The following is a 26,939-nucleotide window of genomic DNA, read 5'->3' as shown; positions in this document are numbered from 1 at the left end:
AGCTTGAGACTGCTCCACTGTTTCTGCCCCTGTCGGGCACACAAACAAAAAACCAGTTGCTACTTCCTTGTGAATCACATGAGGAGTGCCTGGAGTCAATGGGTTCAGTGTGGGGATCATTCAAACCAGCTGCGGCCACTAAAAGAATCCATTCTTCATTCCTGTGACCAGGCTTGCTAGAAAGTAGGGAGCAAATGTTCCACCCTAAATAGTTTTGGTCTGAGCACAAGAGAAGCTATTGGCAACAACAATGTTGAGAGAAAGAATGTCTTAGCATCAGGCTCAGATGCCTTGCAAATGTATTTTGTATTCTCTACCCCAAACTGTATTTCTTTCTGCCTGTAACAGACTACATGCTTTAACTGGCTCTGGCAGATTGCTGAGTGTCTTTATTTTGGCTAGTAGAGAGCCCCCTTCCATATGGGATCTATCTAGGATGGAAAGCAGATCGACTGGGATGGAGAGCCCAACCCCAGCTGAGCACCAGGCCCCTGTGGCTCTCCACAGTGAAGCCAAGTTGTGCAGGAGTAATGGAATCATCGAATCACAGAATGGTTTGGGTTGGAAGAGACCTCAAAGATCATCCAGTTCCAATCCCCCACCATGGGCAGGGACACCTTCCACTAAACCAGGTTGCTCCAAGACCCATTCAAACTGGTCTTGAACACTTCCAGGGATGGGGCAGCCACAGCTTCTCTGGGCAACCTGTGCCAGGGCCTCGCCACCCTCACAGTAATTAGGGTCTTCCTTATATCTAATCTAACCCCACTGCCTTTCAGTTTAAGAGTTTCTACTGGGTGACTGACCAGGCCTGATCTGAGCATTTTCTCTGGACTGACTTGCAAGAGCATCCCTGACGTGGTGCATATGTTCTGAATTTTATGTACTTCACAAACAAAACGAGAAAAAATGTTATTGTGCTTTGCTGTGAAATACCAAAAGCACCGAACTGTGCTGCATTAACATGGCTTTTTCTCCAGGACTCTTGCCCAGCTCCAGGCTGACAGGAGGAGCTGGTACACCCTAAGAAGTGCCCATATCCTTTCCTCACACACCCAGGTACTTCTGCATGGCACAATAGCAATCGTGTCTCCTTCCTCCCTATCCAGTTGTAAGCGCAGCCTGAACTAAGGACAGCGCTCATTAACAAAAGATACAAGAGAGGATAACTACTAAAAGATAAAGATTTGCATTTATTAATGCCATAATATAAAGGAAATGATAAACCCCTGCAAGCCGAGTTTCTAATTTGGTTTTAATCTCAGTGGGCGTAGCTGCGCAAGCCCTGGCTGCCTCTCCGTCTCCTTTCCATCGGTCAGGACAAGCCTTTTCCCAAATCCCAACAGCTGGCTGGAGCAACCCCCCATCTCCTCTTTCTCACTACGACTTTCCCTCAGAGCATGATGACTTTTAAATCCTTTTAGGCTCAAAGCCCAGTAAGCAGTAAAGCCCAGCACAAAGCGATATTTATTTCTCATAGCTATTTTTTTTATATAAGAATCCAATAGAAAAATAACCTCAGCAGTACTTGTCATAGCCAGAGGTGGATTTGAAGCTCTTATGAAGTGAATGTGCTGCCCAGTGCCTGCTTCTTAACAGAGTTAGAGAAAGAACTTGCCCTGAGCCCAAGTTCCTGTCCTCCTCCAGCTGGAGTAAGGACTGACTTCAAATCTTTTGGGGAGCTGGAAACTTAAGGACAAAGAACTTAAATGAACAGCCACAATGGCTGCAGAGTGGTTTCCTTAATTAGAAAATTGGCTGTGTTCCTAAGGAGGAGGAAAACAATGCTAGAGACTGCCAAGGCAAAGAGCAAGTAAAAACTGTAGCACATGTAGCTCTGGAGGAAACACAAACCAGCTCTATCAGCCCCCCAGATCCTCCAAAACCACTTGTAATTATCAGGCTGAAAACCAAGCATGGTCCTGCTGCTGAATCAGAGCAGCACAAGCTTGTGAATATGACTTGGCCTTAATTAATTCATTTTGACAAGGCTCAAAACACTCTCCAGGCGATTTAAGACACCGTAAAAAATAAGGAACTGACAGTTTTCGACCCCAAGATGTCAAATAGAGAACTGCTGTCTAGTTTTGATGAGCTGTCACTCTATCCCCTGGACATCCCTACTGTAGCTAAGCATTTCACATTGTGGGCTGCAACCACACATGGTCCATGAGACAACTGGCATGTTCTCAGAGCATCAGTCAACCCAGCTGCAACAGCATCCCAGAATCCCTGTTGGCACAGCAGCAGTGGGTGGGTGGTCTTCAGAGATGGAAAATATTAACCAGGAAGGCTGTGTTGCTTTTTTAAACAGCAGACCAGATCCCCAGCACAACAAATTCTCCAAGAAAACACATCTCAGAGTGTGCACATCTCTCAAACCACCACAGGGACAGAGACGAAGAAAACCACAGATAAAGAAACTGCAGCTTTTCCCAGTGCTGGTCACCTGTGAATCTGTCAATCCAACCAGCATCTGACACCTGTGATCAGAAAGAAGCTGATACCTGTCATGCTGAGACAACTGAACATCCTGCTATGGACATTCAAATGTTCAGTGCCAAAACAGCGCTGCCGGGGAAGCAGCAGTGTCTGGGGAGACTGGGAAGGAAAAAGGACAAAACACTCTGGCTGCAGCAGAAAACCAACATGCTGATGCCTCTCCTAAAGCACAGGACTCTGGCCAAGCAGAAACATGGGTCATGGACTGTTTCCAGGGGTGCACTTGAGACGCTCTCACTGTAATTGAAGATGAAGCTGTGGCCTCCCGGGGCTGCGCACGCTCCTCGCTGCAGGGGGAGCCTCCCTGGCTGACTGAGCACAGTTTGGGGTTTGGGTTTCCTGCTTCAAACTAGAATGAAATGAAACACAGGTGTCTGACGTGAGGGATGCTGAGGAGCACGGCTGTGGGCTGCAGACAGGTGACTGGAGAGCAGTGGTGGCAGGAAGGTTGAGTTTTTGGAGTGTGGCTCCGAAAAGAAAATCTCAGAGGACACCCTCGAGATCCTCTTCCGTGCAGGAGATAGAAAAGGACCGCTGTAAAGATGACAGGAGAACATGGACATCTCTCCAGGAGATCTTCAAAATTACCTTACACTGACAGCCAGGAGCTCCATGTGGCTTGATACAAAGCAGCAAAGCACAGGTTACACAGTGTTTATGAGAAAATTATAGTGAAATCTTGGAATAGAGCTTTGGTTTTTTAAAAAAAAAAAAACCACACAATTTTAACTTGATGTTTTGCCAAATTCTGATTGGAAACCTTTGCTCAAACCCCAAGGGCTCATGACCCACTGACCAACACTGCTGAATTTGGATGGACTCGAGTCAGGGTACTTCTAACTCCATGAAGGGCAGGAGTTAGAGGCAAACAAACAAAGCATGTAACTGCGCCAACTTGAAAGGAGGAACGCACAGAAAACTTGGAACACAAACATTCTGTGACTGCTACCAGCACTGTTCTTACCAAGCATGGAATACTTTCCTAGAAACTGGCTACCTTGAGGGAACCCTCTGTCCCCTGCAATATTTTGGTTGGCTTACTGTTGCTGATTCCAGTATTTTCCCCTTTCTTCTGCTCTCCTACCTTCTTCCTTCCTCTCCCACTTCTCCAGATGTGTTTGCGCTGGAAGAAAGCTGCTCCCTTTGACTCTGTGGGGCAGTTTCCAGCCTTGCCTACACCCAGTGGTGTGTGCAGCCTGGCTGCTGCCTGGGCCATCCAGCATCTCTTAGTATATGTTTCTTCTTCAAAGTACTGTTTTTCTCTAAGTGCCTTATGAACAGATTAAAAAAACAAATAGGTAAGAGGCATATTAACTCAGTGTGTCTAATAATATCCCAGAGTGGGAGTAAAGGAAATTGGAGATTTCCCAGGAAACTGTCCAGAGTACAGCCAGATTCTTCCCATTACAGGGGGCATCAGAGGGAAGCACCTGGTGCAGGGAATCCACAACCAAACCATAAAACTACCAAAAGCTGGGTGGGAACTCCATTGCAAACTCTTCTCGAGTCCAGCTGCAGCTCTGGAGCCTGAGGGCTCTGGGATGGGCGGGAGAGGCTTTGCAGAAGGAAGTTAGAGCAGCAGCACTCTTCCTTACTGGCATCTAACACCTCTTCCTTCCTGGAGCAAAAGCAGCTTGTTGTCCCCCTGGGAGAATGGTGGAGCATCTCCTTTGGCTCTCACCAAGTGCTCCACAACTTCCCTTACCAAAAACTGCTTGCACAGCGTGAATCTGCACAGTGCAAAACCTCTTGAGTGCTGAGCCTTGTGGGAGCCAACATTGTTTCTCCCAATCCTTCTGTGAGATCTGCTTTCCGTGTGTCCCTCTGCTCAAGCAGTCCCACTGCTGTACCGGAGACAGAGACCGTGGTAGGATGGGACTTCCCAAAGCATTTCCCAGGACAAAGCTCATCTACTACCACGAAACAACTACCAAGAGAGAAAAACCCAGTTTCAGAGCTAAGCACAAGTTACAAGCCACATTTACTAGATCAGTACATTTAGTAGATATGGTGCTTGGGGACATCCATGGTTTAGTGGTGGACCCAGCTGTGCTGGGTTAATGGTTGGATTGCTGATCTTAGAGGTCTTTCCCAACCTTAATGATTCTATGATTCTACTACCAACTTCCCAAACCTCCTCTTTTCCATGTGTCACCTCAGAAGGACAAGCCTTTCAAATGGATCTGCTCTGGATTTCTCTCATGAATGCCTAACAGCTGCAAATCAAGTATCACAAAGTGATTTTTACCTAGCAAAGCACCCATTTTTTCACCCTGAGCACTACCTCCCCTCTGACAAATATCTTTGTTTACAGTCTGGAACTCTGTCATATCGAGCCATGACTAGATTCACTATCTGCACACACTCCTGTTGTGTCAATATTACATGATTCCCATTTCTCTTTCTCCTCCTCAACTGCTGCCACGATTCTCAGTGCCATCAGCTCTCACAAGTGACCTCCTTTGCTTTATGGTAGCCCATAGTGTCACTAATCCTAAAATTATCCCAAAATACAGATAGACAGGCCAGTTCTGACATATTCAGCTATTTCTGAGATCTTCTTCAAACCCTTCTGCAAAGCAGCCAGCTCTGCCCTTCCCCAGGATTCCATCTTTCCTTCTCCAGGGAAGAGCCACTGGTCCCTGCCCTCTATTCATGCTTTTGTGGTGGAACAGCCACCTTTCAGCTCTCTGGACACTTTTGGATTTCCACAGTAATGCTCCAGGCTTGGTGTCATTCAGTCAAGTTTCATGTCTCACCTTCTGCTCTTTCCCAGCTCCCACTCAGCTGTGCCTGGTGAAGCATTTGTGGCAACCCAGCCACCTAGAATGGTCAAAAAGCCACAATAATTCATCAATTAATTTTGCACCCTCTCTACAGCAGAGCACAGTGGGTCCATTTCTATGAATAATTTTAATTGTCTAAGTTATTTTTCAGACTAGATCATGAGTAGGAGCAGAAGCCAGTCTGACACACTGCAGTTTTAGGCTGAGCAAACCAAAAATGTAGTAAGTTGCCTAATCAGAGTGAGACCAGGAATATGATGATTTCAATGTAAAAATATCAGAAATTAGGAAAAAAGAAACATTCAACCGTATGCACAACTTAAACTCTTTCAAATGGCAAATGTCCAAAGCAGAATGATAGTTTTTAACACACAACCACTGCTGCATCTCAAAGACCATGCAAAAATAACCCAAAACCGAATAGTCAACAGCAAACTACATAAGTCAACATCAGTGCTGATTGGTACCATACTTAAAAGCAATTTGAGCTTTAATAATTTAACATGATTTAATTTGCTGGTAGTAGGAAAGGTGGAATTTGTTTTTATTCCAAAGGATGACGTGGATGGATATCCTATCTCTGAAAGGTACACCCCAATTTGTGGTAAGTGCTGGGCTTGAATCCAAACACACACACAGAACACACACACAGAGAAAAGCCTTGATGTTGTCCAGATCAGGCCCACAAACCACAGAAACATCCTCTCACATATTTAACATGTAACATTTGAAAATGAGCAACATCACTGATATTTATTTTACCTCTAAACCCTCTATTAGAATTTTGTTTCAGAAATTTTCAAACTTTCAAGTGTTTGGTGGAATTTCCTTTCCTGCCTTACTTCAGCCTGTTAATAACAATCCCAGTGCTAATGACCCAACTCGTGAGTGTACAGAGGGAAAACAGCTTCATGAAATATTGATACACACTTGGAAATTTGACAATTATCTCCAGAGCTCCTTGGTAAAACCTGAAAGCAAACAAATAGCAAACATTTCCACTACTCATTAAAACACTGAAAAACAGAGAAAGGAACCTACTCATTACCCATTTGATAAATCTATCCTATTATTTTTAATAATGCACAGGCATTCAATGCATGAAATGTGCAGTTCCTCTTCCTTAAAGAAACTGTTGGATTTGTAGATCTAATTTTAAGAAATGCAATAAAAATCAGTGATGTAGATCTGGTTCCTTTTGCAGGAGAAGGTAAAATCCTTCTATTGAAATCAATGACAAAATCACCATTTCTCAGGTGGAAGCAAAACTTCACTCACTGCCCTATTTTGGAAGCTGCCTGTCCGGAAAAATATTCTACAAAAATCAGAAATATTAAGGTTTTTTTTGGCCTTTCTCATGGAAGCTTCAGAAACAGAAAACTGATGTAAAAAAGAGCTGATGAGCCTCACCATGGGGCTGCTGGTCATTGAGATATATCTCTGCATCTTGCTTATCCTACACCAGGGAGATAAGCCAGCTCACCCTCTGGCCAGAGTACAGAGCCCATGCTTTTAGGATCAATGGGAAATCCAGAGAAAACCTTCCCTGCTGAATAAATATGAACCCTAAGGGGAAAAATTCCAATGCAGAGCATGACAGGTTGCTCAGCATTGCATTGGTGTCATCAGTTATTAGTAATTCTGGTTTCTGGACCTTTTAGCCCTGACTGTGGATGAAACAGAACCACAAATGCTGCAGACAAGAATGAAATGGAAATTTAAGATTCTTAAGCCAAATGTTTCAGCTGCTAAGATAACTCCCACTCTCATGCAGGTCCACTCAACATGAATTCAAAGCCAGAAAAAGCTCAATAGGAAAGATAATAGGAATTGCTGGCCAGGTGGGATAACTAAAGCTGCATTTCAGCATTCCTGATTACTTCAGGGTCCCAACAGGACAGTCTAGATACTGACAAGCTCTCTGCTGTCCACACTGAATACTCTCTTTTATCTTTCATAATATTAATCAAGTTTCCTTTCATCAACAAAGCAAAATACATGCACTTGCATGAACCACTGTACTTTTTGAACATTCATTTAAACCTTTCTAACAAAGCATTCAGAGGAAGGCAGAGAATACAACAAATGACTGTGTGTGACATCTCCATTTCTTTTTTTTTTTTTTCCACTCAGTGGGTAACAGTGAGAGATTCCATTAAGAGACTGGGCCATCCTAAGAAAAGGCTGATAATCTATAGGGTCACTAAGGGAGTGTGTGGGAGGCAGCTTGAAATCTCTCAGGGATTTGCAGTGTTAGAACAAGCGTCAGGAAAAGTGTTAAGGTTAAGAAGACCAGCAAGGAAGGCAGGGGGGCACCACCAGGTTCTTGCATCCCACCACCCTCTGACTCCCAGTGCTCCCAGGCATGGAGGTAACACACCTGGAGATGCCACTGCAACATCTGGAAAGTGCATGCCAAATGTTTCAACGAGTCCTCAGTTCTGATCCGCTTTTTCTGACTCTTTTCACAAAAAGCATACCCTAAATTATTTCTTATCACTGTGTTTGCTGTCTAAGCAAAGTCTCGTCTGCTTATTTGCTTGCCAAGCCAGTGTGACAAGCTAGGAAATAATAAATTGCTCGATAACCAAAACAAGTCACTTCTGGCAAAAAATGAAGGCTGAAGAAGCACTGATCCAAATGGATAACGACTGAGACACTGATTATATTTTTAAGAGTTTTTCTCCCCATTTTCATGTGTATACATATTTGCATATATAAATAAAACATGAGAATGCCATCTTGGCTGTTCATACCAGCATTTACCAAGGATCTCCACCAGCTCCAACCATTCAGTAAGCCCTGCTGGTTTCCTTCTTACGATCACAACCTGCTTGTCTCTCAGATACAGAGCCTAAACCACCCTCTTCCCAGGATCTGTAAGATGCTTTTGGGAGCTGCAGGAACAGCACTGTACTGTCACTCTTCTCTCAGCCCCTCCTTGCCTGCCTCTGCTTTCATTTACAAGACAAGGCAAGAGGTCATTGCCCTTGACCACCCAACATTTGCTGGTTGAAGTGCACCCCAAGGCCTGGGGTGCTCCCAGGAGGGAATCACAGAGGGAATGCCACAGGAGGGATGGGAACACAAGCCTCCACCACTGGCAGCACCAGCAACGGCTGTTCAAACGTGGAACACGCTGCTCATGCATCTGGTGGTCATGGTGCAGGCACTCCCTGCAAATAAAAAAATGGAATTTATGCCTGGCAAATCAGGGTAGGTCAAGGGCTTCCAAAACTACCCAAGACCTGGAGCCATCACGCTGGAGAATGAACTGTGCCAGCCCTGCAGCTGGAAGCTTTCCACAGTCCAGGGGCAGAGGGTGGCCCTGCTTGGGCAGGGCCAGGGCCGTGTTCTGCTGGGCCATGGGACACTCGATTAAGCCGATTGTTGGCCCCGACACGCTCTGCACCGGGGGAGAGGGCGGGGGAAGGAGAGCCGGGCACTAATCCTCTCCATCTGCTCTGAAGCAGCTAATTGGATTGGGAGTGCAGAAGGCAAGGCCCCCGGACACTGGCCAGGCCAGGCATGGGCACTCTGAAACCTCCCGTTTCCCTAAACAAAGCTGCTTTGGCACAGAGGGTCCCACTCTGCCAAACACCTCTGTCCAAACCCCTCCTAAGGCTGCACTCAGCCAGGGCACCCCTGGCTCAGCACCTCTCTGCTGGAGAGGTCAGACTAAATACTGAAAAAACAACACCCATCAATCCCACCCCCAGAAGTAACATTTCATCTTTAACAAAACACTACAAACAGCAGAAAAAGAGATTAAAAATTAGTTTTCTTTACCAAAAGCCAGTGGAACACTGGTAATGTCAGGTTTTATTTAGGTGCAAAAGTCAAAAACTCGACTGCCAGTTGCCATCTATAAACCTTACCAATATCAGTTCTACATCTGCAACATTTATTCTACATCAGGGGCTTAGTGATGCTGGTCTTCTGCTTTTCAAAGATTCAGCTCAGCTCCTACTTTGCTTTTAAAATAACAGGCTATTCAGTTGTGCAGCATTTTCATTAAACTGGGCTGTAGTGTGATGCTATGAGAATGACAAGAAGAAGAAATATAAAAAATGTTTAATACAGTAATGATCAGAAACATTTAAAATTTTTTTTTCCCCTCTGTGAACACGAAGTTTGTAGCTATGGAAACTACTTATGAGAAAGCTAAAAAAAAATGTCAGCAAATATAGTCAGAGAATGATCTGGATATATGAAAGTCCTAACAATGCTAGAGAACTAGAGACACAGGGTGAAAGAAAAGTGTAAATTGAAGATGACAACACTTGAGCATCTGACAACACATTCTCCTCTGACAGGCCAAATTCATTTTCATTGCCACGGCACTAAAGTCAATGAATTGCAACTGGAATGAGTTTGACACTTTATATTGCTTTTGATAAAACCATTATAAAAAGCGTATTTCAACCTTTAAAAAAGTATTTTAAAAGCGTATTCTCTGCAATCAGTGAACTGTATGTGCATATTGGCAGAGATAGTCAGTGTTATATCAAGGTAGCACATCTCTCACACATTCTGTTCTTCAGCCATTCACCGAACCAAGGTGGGCAGTTCTGGTGACTTCAATTTTATCCCAATCTGTATTTTTGTGTGGAAGTTATTATCCCAGTTAAAATGATTACTCCATGGTTTTTTCAGTGAACGCAGTGCTCACTAACTCTACCTGGAGTAACACACTAGCTGGATATGGCTCCAAGGACATGCTATGGTCTGTCAGGTCAATGTGCAAATTAAATCAGATTTATTCAGTACACGGAGCTTCCTTTGGTGCTGTTTCAGTCTGTATTGTTAATTGAGCTGCCTTACATGTACACATTGTGATTACATGCTGCAGTCTGTAATCAGAAAACACAGGGAAGAAAACCTGAAGTTGATTTCTGAACATCCGCTGTACTGTGCAAAGAATAAACCAACATGAACACATGCCCAGGGAATTTATATTGTGTATGAAATATCTTGCTAAACTCTGCCCAGAGAAAGCTTGGCAATTTAGCTTAAATTAATTAGCTTAAAAGAATTAATAGCTTAAAAGAATGGGCAAATGTTGCCCTTTTAGCCATCCTTGATAGGCTCTTTTAACCACCCTTGGACAACCATCAAGGCTCTTGCTCCTGACTATGCCCTTTCCTCTTTGGGGGTTGCCCACATGAAGAGTTTCAGCCCACAACTGATGTGTGGTTAACGCAGTTTTTATCTGTCGCAGGGTGGAAAATACCAATAAAAGGCATCACAATGAAGTGTTAAAGAGTATGGGCAGAGCTGAGCTAATCACAGTGAAAGGCATTTCTAGCTGGACTCTAAGCTGATGAAAGAGAGGATGAATCCCCTTCATGCTGGAGAGAACCACTTGTCCAAGGAGGGCAGTTGCCCTCGGCCTGGCTTTCCTAGCTCAGGAGGTCAGGCTTTCCACCCAATTTTACAGCCAAGTAATTTTGCTCCTCCTTCCTGATGATACCTACACAACTTCTATGGGGCAGCCCTGCTCCTCATCCCCACGGGAAGCATCTTCACCTCTGTGATCACTCACTTTCACATCTTCATGCGTAAACTAGAGCTTGAAAAACCATCCAAGACACGTATTTGCAATGAATCACCATTCCCTAAGTCCAGCATTAGACACAGAAATCTGGACCAGCCCCTGTCTGGGAGAAGTCCAGGCTAGCTACAAGAAAAACACAAGACTTCTTATCTCCCAACTGCTTTAAAACTAAAACATTGGATTAAATAAATGTAAATTAAGTCATGTATTAAAAATACTAGCAAACATAATAAACTGAAGATGCAACATTTTGGAGGCGGAGCTCCAGCAATCTGATCAGTGACCGTGAGACACAGTTTGCCCTCATCAGCTTTGCTGACCTGGACTATTTATTTCTCTGCCTTCCCTCCCACCCCAGCACAAGGCTGTCACAGACAGCTCTGGCAGCAGCCACCCGCTGACACGTGTTTGTCACTCAGACCTTGCAGGGCTTTCTTGTGCTTGCCACCGAGATGACTTAGTGTGTTCACTACCGGTGATGCAGGAGCAGCCAGCTCCCAGGACGTTTCTCCCTGGGGAAGCCATTCCTGACAGCTTCGTAGACAAGGTCTCAATGACGCAGAGAGCGGCGGCTTTGCCAGAGCTGTGGCTGGGGAGTTCCTGGGATGGGAAGCCGGATCATCTCCGGAGACGTCATTCCAACACCACAGCAACGGGTTTAGGGTGCTCATTCACCACCTCCTGCTCATACAACTCTGCAATTCCCAGGAAGGACAATTTATCTACCTTCTTAATAATTATTTTATGAAATGCAAAGCAGTTGCAGCAATAAATCTTGTTTCTGATTTCCCCTTATCTGACCATAAGCATCCATCGTGTTTCTGTATTCCTGCCCAGGATCCTGCCTCTACCATCAGAAACACCAGGTAGGAGAAGACACCCTCCTGCAAGCCCTCTGCCCAAACTTCAAAGTGAACAGCAGCTCTGCAGAATGCACAGCGAGTGTCAAAGCTCAGCACAAAATGACAAATTGGATATACAGGAACAAAGATTACAACACACATTTCAACAAGACTTAAAAAAACCCTGAAAATGATCTATATTTAAGCCTTATCCATACAACAAGCTTCAAAACATGACTGGACTGTAATGGGCACTTTATAATCCTCTGCTGCCTGAGAAGACGTTAACCTACACCGATAGAAAATATTTGCAGCCATTTAGAGACAGAGTTTAATACTGAACTTGCTTTCACCTTGTGACTCAAATATCCACAGCTAAAGCTACAGCTAGGAGAAGGCTCGTCACTCCTAAAAACACATCCAGTCTCTTCCTGCTGGCAAATAAGATTTTTCAGGATTTAGCCAAGTTTCTGCCATCCACTCAATGCTTTAAAACATCTTAACATACTTGTAACCTCAGCTTATCCCCTCGTGGGTAAACGTGAACACTCCTCCTCAGCACAGCTCAAACATCTACAAACTGCCACACCTTCCATTTTTAATCCGTATCCTTCCACGTGTCTTACCTTGGCTTCTACTTTTAAAATACAGTTTAACAGGAAGAAAACCTCTCAGGCTACTGGGAAAAGAAAAAGGGGAAATAAATTAAAAAAGAAGACAATTTTACAGGTCCTACTCCAGCTAAACCTTTCAGGGCCTTCAATGAGAAGATAATCTTTCTGTGATTATGGCCAAACCCTCTCGTTGCTTGGCAACACATAATTAAGGAATATGTTTTCAGATCCGCTTTGCAAGCTGGCCATTATCAGATGAAATTACTGGAGCAACAAATGTCATCCTCATGCAAATGAGCTGGTAGTGGGCAAAAAAAAAGAGAGGGTTGTGTAGCAAGAAAGAGCTCAACAGCACAGAAACGCTGCTGGCTTCATCTTGCTGCTCATCGGTAAATCTGGTAAAGGGAAGGGACGATTTGAGATTTTTAGAGAACAGGGTTTGCAGTTTACATACAGGACACAGGAATGGAAGGATCTGTTTCTTGTGGTGGAGGAGATTGCTCCCAAGCCCTGTGCTGTGGAGGTCCTTCACCCCAGAGCTTTCACTGCATCGGTATCGACCTCTCAATCAGACGCACCGCAAATAAATGAACATATTTGTGTTCCCCACATTATGCCAGTTTGCCTTTTTTTCTGCATTTATTTAAAAAATACTGCCTGGATGTACTGCTTTCCCATCTGATCCATGTCAACACAGAACATGTTGCCTAATATTGAAGCATTTTTTAGAAATCAATACATTACACCCGCTACATAAAGGATGCGTGAAAGAACCGGCACCTACTTCCTAACTGTGTAATTATGGTGCGGCAGGGAAAGGGGTGCGCCAAGTGTCTGCATTTTGACAACTTTATCATTTCCACTCACAAAATCATTCTTTATTTAGATTCCTGTGGAATGGCATCATCAGTTTGGCACTGTCTTGATGCCTATAAATGGTATCCTCTTATTAAAGCTTTGTGTGTGTGTGTGCTGGTAGGGCACATTGTTCGGGGCTTGTTTGCATGGGGGTTCAGCTGGGCTGCACAGGGAGAAAATTCCCTGCTCACGGAGTCACTACCAGGAAAAACGTTTCAAGGGATTTCTTTCCACCTTTTTTTCAAACAAGTCAAGCCACAAATGAGTGGATTTGCTGAATTTCCTTATACTTAGCAGGGTGGTTTTGGGGGTTAGTTTCTGTCAGGCTCTGAGTGTTATCATCAATGTACATCTCCAAAACGGAGGAGCGGACCCTGCTCGGATTATCCAGCTTTCCATCTGAGCAGCCAAGAGCCTGAACGCTTCTACGAGGGGAAGGGAGCCACCATTCATTTTTATTGTTCCAGTGCTTAACGACAGGCTTTTAGTTTTAAGCACAGCCCTATTACTTTAACAGCTCTATCGCTTCACTTACAGGCATCTCGAGAAGGAAATCAAGGGGTTTATTTTGTATGCCTGATAAAACAGCAAATTAATAATAAGAAGAAAAGCCTTAGGTAATGGCCAAAGGTAAGTCGATTCTCAAATAACACCATTAGCTATCTGATGAATTTAGTCAAAACAATGCCAACCATTTCCTCGGAGGAACACATTTGCACCTGATAACAGCAGTAAAAAGTCAATCTGCAGCAAACCCTGTAGTCCTAATTGCTCAGCCAGCACACTATCTAATCTCCTGTTCTCTACAAACAACGGGAACGGCAAGATTAACCCTGGAAGCATTATCTGAGATACCGCTCAGGTTTAACTGAAGTTGGCTAAACAAATAAAATATTTGGAATTTAACCACAGAGTGAGAACCAGCATCTTTAGCTCTGCAAGGCCAGCACAGAAATCCCCTTCACCTCCTTCTCTAAGCAGGAAAGGGTGTAATATTTAGGCGTGAAACGCCAAGATATCTGACTGTGGGTTTTTTGAGGGATAAACTAAGCAACAACAAGGTGGTTGTAAACTACTACATGGACTAAGACCCTTCAGTAATTACTTGGTTCAGGCGATGCCATGGTGGAGACGATGACGGGGGGCCCCGTGCGCCTGCTGAGCTTCGGGTACGGGGAGACCTGGGCAGGGAAGGTGGGTCCGGTGGGTGCCAGGCCGCCATCCCCCGGTGCTCCCGGCCGACGGAGGAGCTGGGGGCTGCTGTGAGGGCTGGGTGCCGGTGATGCCGCCGCCACTGTCCGCTCCCTCTTCATCAGCTCCATGGGCACGGTGTAGGTGGTGGGATACGCCGTTTTGGGGCTGGGGTGCGGGTTGGCCGTGGTCATGGCCATGCCGGCTGGAGCAGAGTAGGCAGAGGCCGGACGCGTGCTGCAAGGCAGGGGCGTGTTGTATCCCGAACCAGGGAGGAAGTGTGGCCCCGGAGGAGCCCCCACGGGGGCCGGGTAGGTGGTGGTCTCCAGCAGGTGCTGGGTCGGGGCGCTGGACGGCCGGCGGTGCATCTCGACACCTCTCGGGGAGAGCGGCTGCAGGGGGGGTGGGTGCTGAGAGGCAGCGGGGCCGTCCGTGGTGGGCCCCGCCATGAGGGGTGCCCCGTAGTCCCCTGGGAGCTCGCTGCGGTGGCTGAAGCTGTTGGAGCGGGTCCTGGGGCGCAGCGTCCCGGCCCTCCGCTCCTGCCTCTGCAGCTGCATCTCTGCCTTGTAGTTGTGGGCGATGCGGGACAGCACCCGGGCCTGGCCCAGGTTCGGCGCCACCGACTTGATGTCGTTCTCCTCCATCATGGCCAGCAGGTTCGGGGAGTCGAAGCCCTGCTGCAGCAGGGCAGCAAAGGTGCTCTCCGAGACGCCCTCCGCCCGCAGCAGCGCCACAAACTCGGGGTCAAAGCTCCTCTTGCCCTCCGGCCCAGGGAAGGTGGGGGGCACCGGTGGGTGGGAAGGCGTCGCCACTGCCGCTTCGTAGCCGTCGTAGGGACCCTTGGTGCCCGCGCTCTCTCTGCCTGGCCCGTAGCTGCTGCCAGTGGTGCTGGTGGGATCCACCACCAGGCAGGTGGGGGCAGCTTGCCTGGCCCCAGGTGCCTCAGGGGGCCGCTCTGCCCCATCAGTGTAGCCCGGCCTGCCGGAAAAGGCGGGCGGCTCCGCCGCGTAGCGCGGGCCGGGGGGCTCCGTGCCGTACCACGCTGGGGACACTTCCCTGCCGCGCATCCGCTGCCCATCCAGGGCCAGCTTGGGGTCCCTGTAGAGGCGGGTGGTGTCCGGTGGGGCTGGCGGGCGCGTCAGGGTCTGGTCCCAGGACAACCTGCTGCCGGGAGCCCCGTAGCTCGCCAGCGGCCTGCCCGCCACATGGTCGCGGTAGCACCGGGGGTCCTTGGGTGACCTCGCCGACAGCGACGGGTCGCTGTAGTAATCCTGGGGCGGCAGAGAGCCCCGGCCCGCCATGGGCGCCGGCCGGTCGCAGTAGGTGAAGTCGGGCACGGAGCCTTTCCTCAGCGGCCCCGGGGCGAAGGTGGCATCCTGGTACGGGTACGCCTCCTGCTTCAGCTCCGCGCCGCCCTGCAAGATGATCTCGTTGGCCCGGGGTGGCTCGTACCATCCGCCCTCGCCACCATAGGTCAGGGAGCTCCTCCGGCCCGGCAGCCTTTGGTACTCAAAGGCGTTCTCGCTCTCCCAGTTCCCCTCATACCAGCCAGCAGCGTCCCAGCTCTGCGAGCGGCCGATGTTGGGGTGCTTGCTGGGGATGGGCATCGTCACGAGGCCGCTCGCTCCTGGTGACACGGAGAAGAGGAGGTGCCTTCCTTCCCAGTGCTTCTCCGGCACGCATCAACACCAGACCGTGCTCCGCCTGAGCCCTCCCGGGACTTCACAAACCACCGGCGGGTGGTTTTGCCTTTCAGAGTGTTGTCTGAATTATTAATCCCTGGTAACCTTAGGAGGCAGAGCATGCGGCTGGGCCCCTTCCCGTGCGGTGCAGCCACGGAGGAGAGCGGCCGCGCTCAGCCCAGATGCTTTATCCTCTGCCGCTGGGGACGGCGTGCACATGGACAACTGGCCGAGCAGTGTGTGGGGATTAGGAGCTAAATAAAACCTCTAAAGCCCTCGCTCCATGTGACATCATTTTAGCCCGATGAAATCTCACGCACTGACCCAGCCAGCAACCTCAATGCAATTTTTCCCCAGGGAATGATTTTTTTTTTTAACTGTTGTTTTTTTTAACACGTGTCACATGTGTTTCAGTTGTCTCCTTCCCAACGTGCTCAGGGGAGTCTACACCAGCTCCCACCAGGAATCGGCGGTGGGATAACGGAACGTGCCCATTTCCACTCATCCCCACACACACACACGCATGTAAAAATAAAAAAGAAAGCTTCAGTGTCAGCTCAATCTTAATCCAGCCTGATGAAATGCTAATCCACTGCACACAGCTAAGGACAAATTAAATGGGAGCCAGCAGACAGGCCTAAAAAAAGGCCAATGCAAGATATTCAAGACTACAAGAGCAGTTAGAAATTAGTTAGGTGTCTGTTTAGCACTTTATGAATATTGTAATTTGCGCTGGAAATTACGTTTTTTGTTGTAGTTTCAAATTAGCCACGCTAACCAGGCTCTGAAAGGATTCTTTATATTATTACCATAATACGCAAATCCCTTCATCATCCCAGGACAGAAAATTGTGGAGGTGTAATCTGGAATGTATAATTTTAAGACCCTAGCACAGGTCATGGAAAAGGAGGGGAGGATCAAAGGATCTAAAGCCCGGTCTTACAAAGCAAAAAGGAATAGTAGACTTTTGTCTATTATCTCCAGCTTCCTTTGGAAAAACTACATGTTTATGAGATGGGAAAACACTCTGAAACATCAGACAAAACTCAATTTATATTGAGCAGTATTTCAACATTCATATGGATTAAGCTTTTTTTACACTTAAGAGTAGGCAAAAGGATTTAGATGGAATCACACCAGAGAAAATTGTTATTTGGGAATGTAATAAAAATTTCCATATAGAGTCATTGTTTTCAGAGGAGATATTAAAATGGCTCCCCAAAATATGCAGTCTAAATTATGACATGCTGCTCATGCTCAAATATTCCTTTTCAAAGAAGAATAGGTCAACTGTTCCTTATTTTGCTGACCACTGTTAGGGAGGCAACATTTTCCTTGTTTAATTAAAAAATTCAGATGGAAATGATTTTGCCTTTCTCTGCTACGATCACAAATGTCTTCACCCCCAACACACCCCTTCTAGGAAGAGCCCAGGAAAAGGAGAAACAGTCACCTTCCCTGGTCTGTTTGCAAGACAGCTTGAGCATTTTTCCTGGCTAATCCACAATAAATGTTTAGTGCACAAGCCATCACATGATGGACTATTGTGCTATTATGATAGCTAAATCACTAATACAGTCTAATGCTTCTACTTGCCTATCATACTAATACCTCTGGGCTATATTTCTGACCCAAATACTGACAGGATCCTTGAGTAATCCCTAAATTTCTTTATTGCAGTGAATATTACAAATCCTCTTCAAACATTCTCTCCTCCAATTCCATCCTCAAGAACCACAGTTGTGAAAATTTTGTTGGATATTACACAGACATGCAAAACACGGGCCCCAAAAGATTATTTATGCAATTCTCAGAGAATATCTGATTGGCATTACATTGAATTAACTAACAAACTTCAGGCACATCGGAAAATTTCTTCTTCCGTGAGAGTCAAGATGAGAAGACACATTTGTGGCTTACAAATAAAGCAGAGAACATTTTAACCAACAAAACCCCATTTTATTACAACAACATTTTGCTAAAGAATAAAATGTATTCCCAACAGGATACAGTGAGATCTGTGCCATTTGTTTGTTCTGAAGCAGCAGTATAAAGCTACCAAAAATGTATATGACAAAATAATAAAATCCTGGTCTATAATCAAGGGCCTCTTCCACCATTGAAATCACTAATGAACACAGTCACCATGTTAAGCCCTGGTCAACAATGGAAAAAAAACATGCCTTTGAGAAATGACATTTCAAAAATGCTGATCTTGAACAACTGCAAGGGAAGGGAGCTTGGAGAATTCACTGCCTCTGAAAAAACCAAAAGCTTTGATAAGGGTCGCATGGCAGGCACACAACAGAAACCTCACCCAAACCAGCAGATCTGTAACTGGTGGCCATGCCCTGCCCAGTGCACACATGGGGGACAGCAGGACCCGGAGACCTGCCTCCAAACCCCATCCCAAGCACAGGAGCACATCTGGGCTCCGAAATCCACCCTTGTACCAGCCCATCCTTGCACTGGGCAACCTTGCAGCCCTTGGGCAGAAGATGTGCTCCTCTCCCAGCTGCTTCTCAGAAGTCAGGAAACCCTCCAACTGCAGACCTGCTGTTAGAACAATCATGCATACGGATGGTTTATCCCATACGTGCTGACCTCAGTGGAACAAACCAACTATTCCTGTGCTCCTAGACCAGCAGAGGCAAACACCTGCAGCACCAGGGGCTGCAGGATTTATGCATTTCCCAGCAGCCATGGAGCAGATGTCCCTCTTGCTGCTCAAGAGCTGCCACCAACCCCACAGCCAGTGGGGAAGACCTGCCCAGGAGCCGTGGAGCTGGGCAGCCTCCCAAGCCACTACGGCAGCAAAGGAAATGCTACACCCCCACTGAGCCAATAAATGTAACAGAAATTATCAGAATGAAATATTTATGACGGGCGGGAATGGTCTTTTGTCTTTTTTTGGGGGAGTCTTAAAACCAGCATCCAGACAAACTAAAGCAGTGCGAGCAGCAGGTTGAGGGAGGTGATTCTGCCTCTTTGCTCTCCTCAGGTGAGATCCCTGGATTCCTGGAAGTGTTCAAGGCCAGGTTGGGTGGGACTTGGAGCAACCTGGTCTAGTGGAAGGTGTCCCTGACCAGGGCACGGAGTGGAATGAGATGGTCTTTAAGGTTCCTTCCAACCAAACCATTCTATAATTCTATGATTCTATGAATCTCCTGTGGCTCTGTACCTATTTCTGGGTCTGGATTCAGCAATGGCCAAGAGAGGATGCAGAGGCACCAGGGCACAACCTGACATAACTGATCAGTGCTTCCTGGGAGAGGAGGAGGCACTGGCACCCACATCCTAGACATGAGGGGGAGACAAGGACTGTGGAACAGGCAGAAAATTTATTCTCCCTTTGTCTTTTAATTCTAGAGTTATTTGGAAAAAAAAACCAGAAAAAACACCCAAAAGGAAAAAAAAAAGCTGATCAAGAGATTAAATGCTCTGGTATTTCAGATCACGTGAAAATATAGAGTTTTGACTTAATACCCTGCTTTTCAGTCTAGCACTGATCTAACACATGGTAAATTTGGCTATGATACAGTGACCACAGAAGTCTGCTCTGAAAAAAAGGTGACAACAGAGTAAAGAAAGGTGGGCCCATCGTTTAGACAGTGCACTCAAAGCCAACGGCATGAAATCTGACCCTGGAATCCACTCACGTGGATGTGAAACAAGCAGTGCTGGAAGGTGCCATTCTCTTCCCACAAGGAGAGTCTATTTACACACGAGAGCCACGGTAAGAAATCAGGATGGTAAATCTGCAACACAACTGCGTAAACAACATTTTTTGGTGTCTGTAGCACTGAGTCAGGAGAGGCTGGATGCAAAATTTCATTCACGCTGATGTAAAACATTTCATTACCTATTCAGAAAGCAAGTTGCTGGAAAAATTACTCTGTGCAACAAAATAGAACAGACAAATACTCTTCAATTATAAATTTAAATCTTGTTTCTATTGGAAGAAAATATTTTTAATGTAGTAAAATGTTGATGTTTTCTCCCAAGCTATTTTTTTCTGGGAGAGAGTAGAATGGAAAGAATGTGCCAAATGTAATTTCTGGCAAAAACTGTAAGGTGCATCAGCATGGGAAAGATTATTTCTCTTTCAAAGGCAAAGGATCCTGCCCCTGGTAGTGAAAAATCCTCTAGAGAACAAATACATCTCATGTTAATGGACAGAGCAGGTATCAGGACACCCAGCCTTTATACCTCGCTGTGCCACTGTCAGAGAGTAAATTGCTTAATTCCTTACTCTCCGATTCCCCTTCCATCAAGAGGGATGTAATAATATACACCTATCACAGTCGGGTGGTGTTCAGATTAATCAGTGTTTGTCATGTGTTTTCAGGTGACAAGGCACAAAGCTACCAGGAGGATAAATGCTCCTGCCCTCACTGCCTGGGCTTTCAAGGACCGCGTGTGATTGTGCCTAATGACCCCCAAAGCTTGGGAAGCCTTTCCTAAACATCCTCCTCCCACGTTCAGTTTGCAGGATGCCAGGGAAGTAGAAAAGAGCTCCTGGTGCTAAACTACACTGTGGTATTCCACGGATACTACAGAGAAGAAAAAGAATAGGATGCACTGTGAGTAATGCCCACACATGTGCATGTATAAATATATAATAAAAATATAAAAAAATAAATAAAATAAATAAATAAAATAAATTAAATAAAAAAAAATTGAGGAATTGAGAGAGGAAAAGAAGGAAGAAAATGTTCCAAATTCTTGAAAACTACTGCATTTGCTAAAATTTGGCTCTGCAAAAATCTCCCTCACAGTGGCAATACACATTTGGCCTAGATGGACTTTTTAACAGTCTCCTGAAATTAGGGGAGCACAAAGAGAAAATTAGCAGGATTGTGCTGGAATCATTTTCAATAATCAAAGGAGCAGCACAGCATCTGAAAGCACTCAGCACTTGAAGCCATGCCACATGCCTTTACCAATTTCCAAACCAAAGGCAAAGATGCTTTGTAACTTCAATAAAACGCTCCCAAATACCAACTTGGTGCGTTACAATAAAACACTCTTAAGATCAGCCAGTTATTAACCAATCATTGCCTCATGGAACTCTGCATTTTGATGACTTTAAAGCAAAAAAACAAAAGCTTATGGCTGTTTGTAACCCAAGACCCCAGTGCTGGGATAGAAATGTGCCACGACCGTTGGCGTGACAGGCTCCAGGAATGCACGAGCTGCCTCGAAATGTTCCACACAAACTGGGATCAGTAACTGGCTTCAACTGCCATTCCCACTGGCTACATGCAAATGTATCCATGGAAAATAAAAGGTCAATATGGCACCTAAACAAATGTGGAGGTATGGCAAAGCAAGCAGACATTTCCCCTCCAAACTGGTGACACACTATTGCAGTGTCCTTCTGAGTCATTTCCCAAGAATCCCCTGAAATCCCACAAGCCAACGTGAGGAGAGAGGATGTGAAGCTGTGGAGCTGATCACTTGCCTCTCCACTGCATTTCTGTGCCTCTCCCTCCTTAGAAGAGGCTTGAGGTAGGAGACGTGCTCCTTCCCACCCTCGTGGGAGCCCACGTCTCTCATCACTTCCACACTCCAACAATTCTCTGGAGCCATTTCATCCACCTTTCATTGAAGGGAGCCCTACCCCAATTTCCCCCGTGACCCAAGGAGTCAGGGGAGGGTTAGGCTGGATGTCAGGAACAGGTTCATCCCCGAGAGGGTGGCTGGGCACTGAACAGGCTCCCCAGGGCAGTGGGCACAGCACCAAGGCTGACAGGGTCAAAGAGTGTTTGGACAACAATCTCAAGGATGGGGTGGGATTCTTAGGGCGTCCTGTGCAGGGCCAGGAGTTGGACTCAATGATTCTTGCGGGGTCCTCCCAACTCAGGATATTCTATGCTTCTGTGAATTACCTGCTACTTATTTCAGAATAACGTAAGTGCAAGAAGCACCTCAATTAGCACGTGGTAACTTATCACCTCATGTTATCCTGCTCCTCTGGCAAAGTCCTGGAGGTTGCCCAGAGAAGCTGTGGCTGCCTCATCCCTGGAAATGTTCAAGGCCAGGTTGGACAGGGCTTGGAGCAACCTGGTCTAGTGGAAGGTGTCCCTGACCAAGGCAGAGAGGTGGAACTGGATGAGTTTTAAGGTCCCTTCCAACCCAAATCATTTGTCATCCAGGATGAAATCAAACTGCAGGTAACAAATGCAGGAAGGCAGCAATCATCTAAAACACACTTCAGCTAGAAACGAGAAGCCCAGCTGTAAAACACACTTGGAGCTATTGGAATGAGCCCTACAAGCTCTTGAAACTTCAATCAGAAACAATTTTGCCTTTAAGTACGGGGAGACTCCAATAAAAGTTGGCAGAAACAGCACTGTCACATTCCTGCATCAACGAAGGGATAATAAAAATATCAGATGTATCCTTACACCACACAGCTAACACACTTCAAGGACTACAAAATACAAATCAATCTGGATGCTGCACGGCAGGCGAAAAGCAGCAGACAAGGTTCGTTGGGCACATCCCTCAACCATTCGCAGAGATCTAATCTACGAATGCTCTTAAAAATAATCCTCTAGAAATCACATCAAGCACCTTGTCTCCAAAACTGGGTATTAGACTTTGAGGTCAAATCTCATCATTTTTAATAAGAATTCAGGATCAAGATTTAAACAGCATGTGTAATGAAAAAGCATGGGAATTATATCTGTCCCAGAAAGCAGTCGAGAAATCCACTGTTAAATGAATATATATTGTAATTCTGAACTCTGCCATGCATGCCTGGGCTTTGCATAAAAAATAATTAATTACTAGACTGTAACACGGGCCTGAGGAGATAAACAGGGGTTCAGGGTGTCTCTCTGCCTTTCTTCCCCTGGTGATGTCAGAGCTTGAAATACGTACTTCCCTTGCACACCCGACGCAGATAGATAAAAACCAAAACCAAACAGGAGGAAGTATTATTTTAGCTAAAAAAGAATTTATGCCTTTCTTTTTTAAAAGATTGGTCTTTTGTATTATTGGATTGCAAAGATCAAATCATCAAATGTGAGATATGTCCTACTGTGTTCCCTTGCCATCCATGGGGACGGTTAAGGGGGATGGATGCTCCCAGTGAGAATGACCCCGATTCAATCAAATACCTGTTATCATCAGCAGGCAGCAATACTCTTTTCTCTCAAAAAAAAATGTAAATCTATAACTACAGGTTCTTTTATGAATTGAAGCTGTTTATTACTAAGTTTTGAGGTGCTAGATGGCAGCAGAGAGTGCTATGGTTTAAATAAAAATTAAAACGGCAATCTAAAAAAAAAAAAGACAAAACAAATTAATAGTGTGAAGCTAACAGGCTACATAAAAGTGTCACTAAAAATGATCAATGTCCTTTAAGAAATGCAAAACCAACTCAAAACTTGCTCTTTGAAGAAAGCTCTCAGATAGAAAAGCCATAATGAAAACCTTCACTGTTTTGGCACTTGGATCCATTACATCTGTTTGTGGAGAGCAAAAATTATAAAAGAAAAGTTGTGTAATGTATTTCCCTGCAGCTTTATTTTAGTATAGCCAGATGTCCTTCTCCTGTCAAAATATTTACCAGTAAATATTCAGTAGAATCAGAATAAAATCTAAAGACTGTTCTAGATCCAAACACCGCCAGTCCCTGCAAGAGTGTAACTTAGGAGTTAAATACAAGTTTTTTTTCTGGTATTTTGAAGGAAAATCCATCCTGTTCTCATCTGTCCCCAAGGACTGATCATTCCTCATCACATATTTGGAAGCAGCCAACTTCCACCCCCTGGATGCTGGAGGCAGCTTCTGCAGCGCTCCCACACTCCGGAGCAGGGCTGCCCCCAGGCCGCTGCTCCAACAACCCCTTCACGAGGCTCCTCGTTGCATATTCTGGGAATATTATCACTTTTCTGAATAATCTTTAAATGCAGGGGAGGATTTAAAGTAGGGAGGAAAAAAAAACAGATAGGATGACAACATGTTAATCCCTAAACCAGTTAATTTAAATGGGAAATGTGGTAAGGATGGAAATTAAGTTGATGGTATTGAAGTCATCAGCTGTAATTGTTTCTTAATAAATGACACCAAGTTATAAAGCATGTTACATGGAACCTTGTCTGGGGGCTGGGGGAAATGGAAATATACAAGGCAGAATTAAGAGACACATTAAGTCACCATAAATGTGGGTTTAAACACAAGGAGAACACAACAGAAGTATTTTTCCCTATTTTGGTGCATACAGCACTCGAGTCCAGGGAAAGGGGAGCTCTCCTCCTTGCAATAGCTCGAGCCTATCTATTACAAAAAGTTGCACACCAAATTAATGGAATTTTTGCCTGTAACCTTATCTAAATGTATCTTACTCTTTCCCACATGCCTGGGGGACTTTGTCAGGCTGCCTTCGTATCTGGCTCAAGTCCTACATCTTGTCATGTACATTTCCCCATGGAATGTCACAGGAGAAAGGCTGCATAGGAGTGAATGTACAGGAAAAACATCTACCCAGGACTGAAAGACTGTTGGAGCAGCCTGTGTATCCACCTTGTGAGCACAACAGCACATCTGTAGGTAAGAGCCACAAAGTACCTGAGTCACAAAGCAGAAAAAATCCACTTACAAACACAGAGAGTTCTTGATTCAGCACAGCAAAACAGTTGAAAATAGTGGAATAAGGTCAGTAAGTTTGAATAATGTCTGTAAACCCACTAGGGTTGCCTGAACTTTCTTCACCCATAGGATTATGTCCAAATTTTTTTTTAAATATCTTAAAATTTTAACAGAACCTATTAATGACAAGTAATCCCTAAACCTACTATGCCTCTATCAGTGAAGGGGTAATTAAGAGCATTAATTTCATTGGTAAAAAAAGGTGTAACCCAGCTTTTGTATGAATTTGAAGTGATTTTTTGGAAACTAACACAAAAGCCAAAGAACTTCATTTGGACTCTTGTGAAAGCAAAAACATCAGAAAGAGCCAGAGAGATCTTCAGTTTGCTCAGCACAGGGGCAGAGGATCTGACAAGCCAACACTGCCTTTTCTCTAGGCAAAATGTGTTAAGCAATCCTCCCTTAAAAGCCTGATAGTTTCTGTGCTTCGAGGTAGAAACTTAAAAAAAAAAGTATAAAGAGCTTTATTGTGGGGGGGAAATCCTTGTACTTTGTTTTATATTCATGGAACAAAGAAACCCAAATCCACTAGATAAAAAAAGGTCTATATTTATTCTAAATAAGTCACTTTTACTCAGGACAAGCAGTTTCTTCCGCGCTTGATATCATCTTTAACTCATTGTTTCTCATCAAATGCATAGTGGTGATAAGGATTTCCTGAGATAATAAGATTCTATTTCTAAGCAGTAAAAATAAGTGTTATCAGATGCTACTTGGTGTGCAAATTTGCAAGAATGGAAGAAAATCCCTCCACCCAAATATCAAATGTACTCATTTTGGCTACTGTTAATGTTATACAAAGGAGGAAGAATTGCAGGCAGACGCTTTCCAGAGTTGTAGTTTTAAAGTACGTTTTCCCATCTGCTTCCAGAAGCAAGTTCCTCTAATTTTTAGCAGGAATGGACTGTGATTTTTGAATGAAAATCTATTCCATGGTCTGCTGTTAGTGGTGTGTGAGCCCAGACCTCAAGGACACACTGTTCAAATACTGCTGAAAAGCCAAAACCATTACAAATCTTCAGGGGCACTTTTATTGAGGGTTGGTTTGGGGTTTTTTTAAGGCTATGAAAGTGCAGCACAAGCAATAATTGACAGTGTGATTATTAAGTCCACCTCTATGGCCAAGAGACTGAAATAAACACCAGGTAAAAAGCACCCCAGGTTTGTATTTACCACATTATCTACAATTACACAGTATATTTATTTAAATATTACTGGATATGGTTTTCAGTGACTTCCACCACAGGTGGAAACGTGGAATACAGGATTTCTGTCCACCCTTGAAATGACTCAACCAGCCTCTTGCAGCCACGGTAGAGATAATTTTGTTGATGTTGAAACCATCTATTCCTACCCCAAACTCCCTCCTCCATTTCACAGAATCACGGAATCATTTAGGTTGGAAAAGACCTGTGAGATCACTGAGTCCAACCTTTGACCAATCACCACCTTGTGAACCAGACCAGAGCACTGACTGTGTTTCTTGGACACCTCCAGGGATGGGGACTCCACCATCTCCCTGGGTAGCCCCTTCCAATGCCTGACCACCCTTTCCAGGAAGAAATTCTTCCTGATGATCAACCTGAACCTCCCCTGGTACAGCTTGAGCTTTGTCCTCTCCTTTCATAGACCCCTTCCCACCAAGGTTTGCAAGACAGACTCATCCAAGAAGCTTCAGTAACCACGACGGGCTCCCACACCAAGAAATAAGGGCATGTGGAGAGTCAAGGCCACATTCAGGCACTTCAGTGACTGGAAGGTAAACACATGAGGAATTCCTACAGGAAGTATGAATTACTGGTAGCACCAGAGAAGCCTCATCCTAAGAGGACACAGGGGTGCCACTGAGAATGTGAGTCTGTAAGTTGAAAAGCAGAGAGACGCATGCATGAGGAACTGAAAAGTATTATGTGGCTGTGCTGGCATTTATTGGCCATCAAACATATCAAAGGACATGAAAGAAAACAAAGCACACGAGTGGTTTGTTTGCCCCTGCAAACAGTTCTATTTTGCAAAGTACAGACAACTTTGGTGGCATAAATTGATGTGTTAAGAACATGATTTCCCACTGGATAATGACAAATCCTGAAGCAAAAAACTGTCAGAAAATGTCTGGGCTCGCTTGGCCTTGCAATTATTTTTTCACTTTGCTTCTTGCTCATCTCAAGGCTGCCAGTTTTGGGGCATGTGTTGAAAGCTTAACTGACTCATAAATGTTAGTGCAAACTATAACCTATAAACCCAGG

General features: G+C 45.1%; 1 protein-coding gene across 3 annotated transcripts in view; it reads right to left on the bottom strand.

Moving 5' to 3' along the window:
- CTBP2 (C-terminal binding protein 2) overlaps positions 1 to 26,939 on the bottom strand; it is a 138,822-nt gene that overhangs the window by 28,076 nt on the left and 83,807 nt on the right. Inside the window, exon 1 of one of the 3 annotated variants that reach the window (XM_027705726.1) lies at positions 14,265 to 16,284. The exons of the other annotated variants lie outside the window; for them this stretch is intronic. Within the exon in view, the coding sequence (XP_027561527.1) occupies positions 14,265 to 15,957 (1,693 nt within the window). The 5' untranslated portion in view covers positions 15,958 to 16,284. Of the gene's footprint in view, positions 1 to 14,264; positions 16,285 to 26,939 lie in introns of those variants that run through there. 3 annotated transcript variants of the gene reach the window in all.

The sequence above is a fragment of the Neopelma chrysocephalum genome, unplaced genomic scaffold (genome assembly GCF_003984885.1).
Source record: "Neopelma chrysocephalum unplaced genomic scaffold, ASM398488v2 Primary Assembly neopelma1_347, whole genome shotgun sequence".
Taxonomy (NCBI): Eukaryota; Metazoa; Chordata; class Aves; order Passeriformes; family Pipridae; genus Neopelma; species Neopelma chrysocephalum.
Note: the sequence above shows the minus strand (reverse complement) of the source record. Positions and strands in the feature narration are given on the sequence as shown.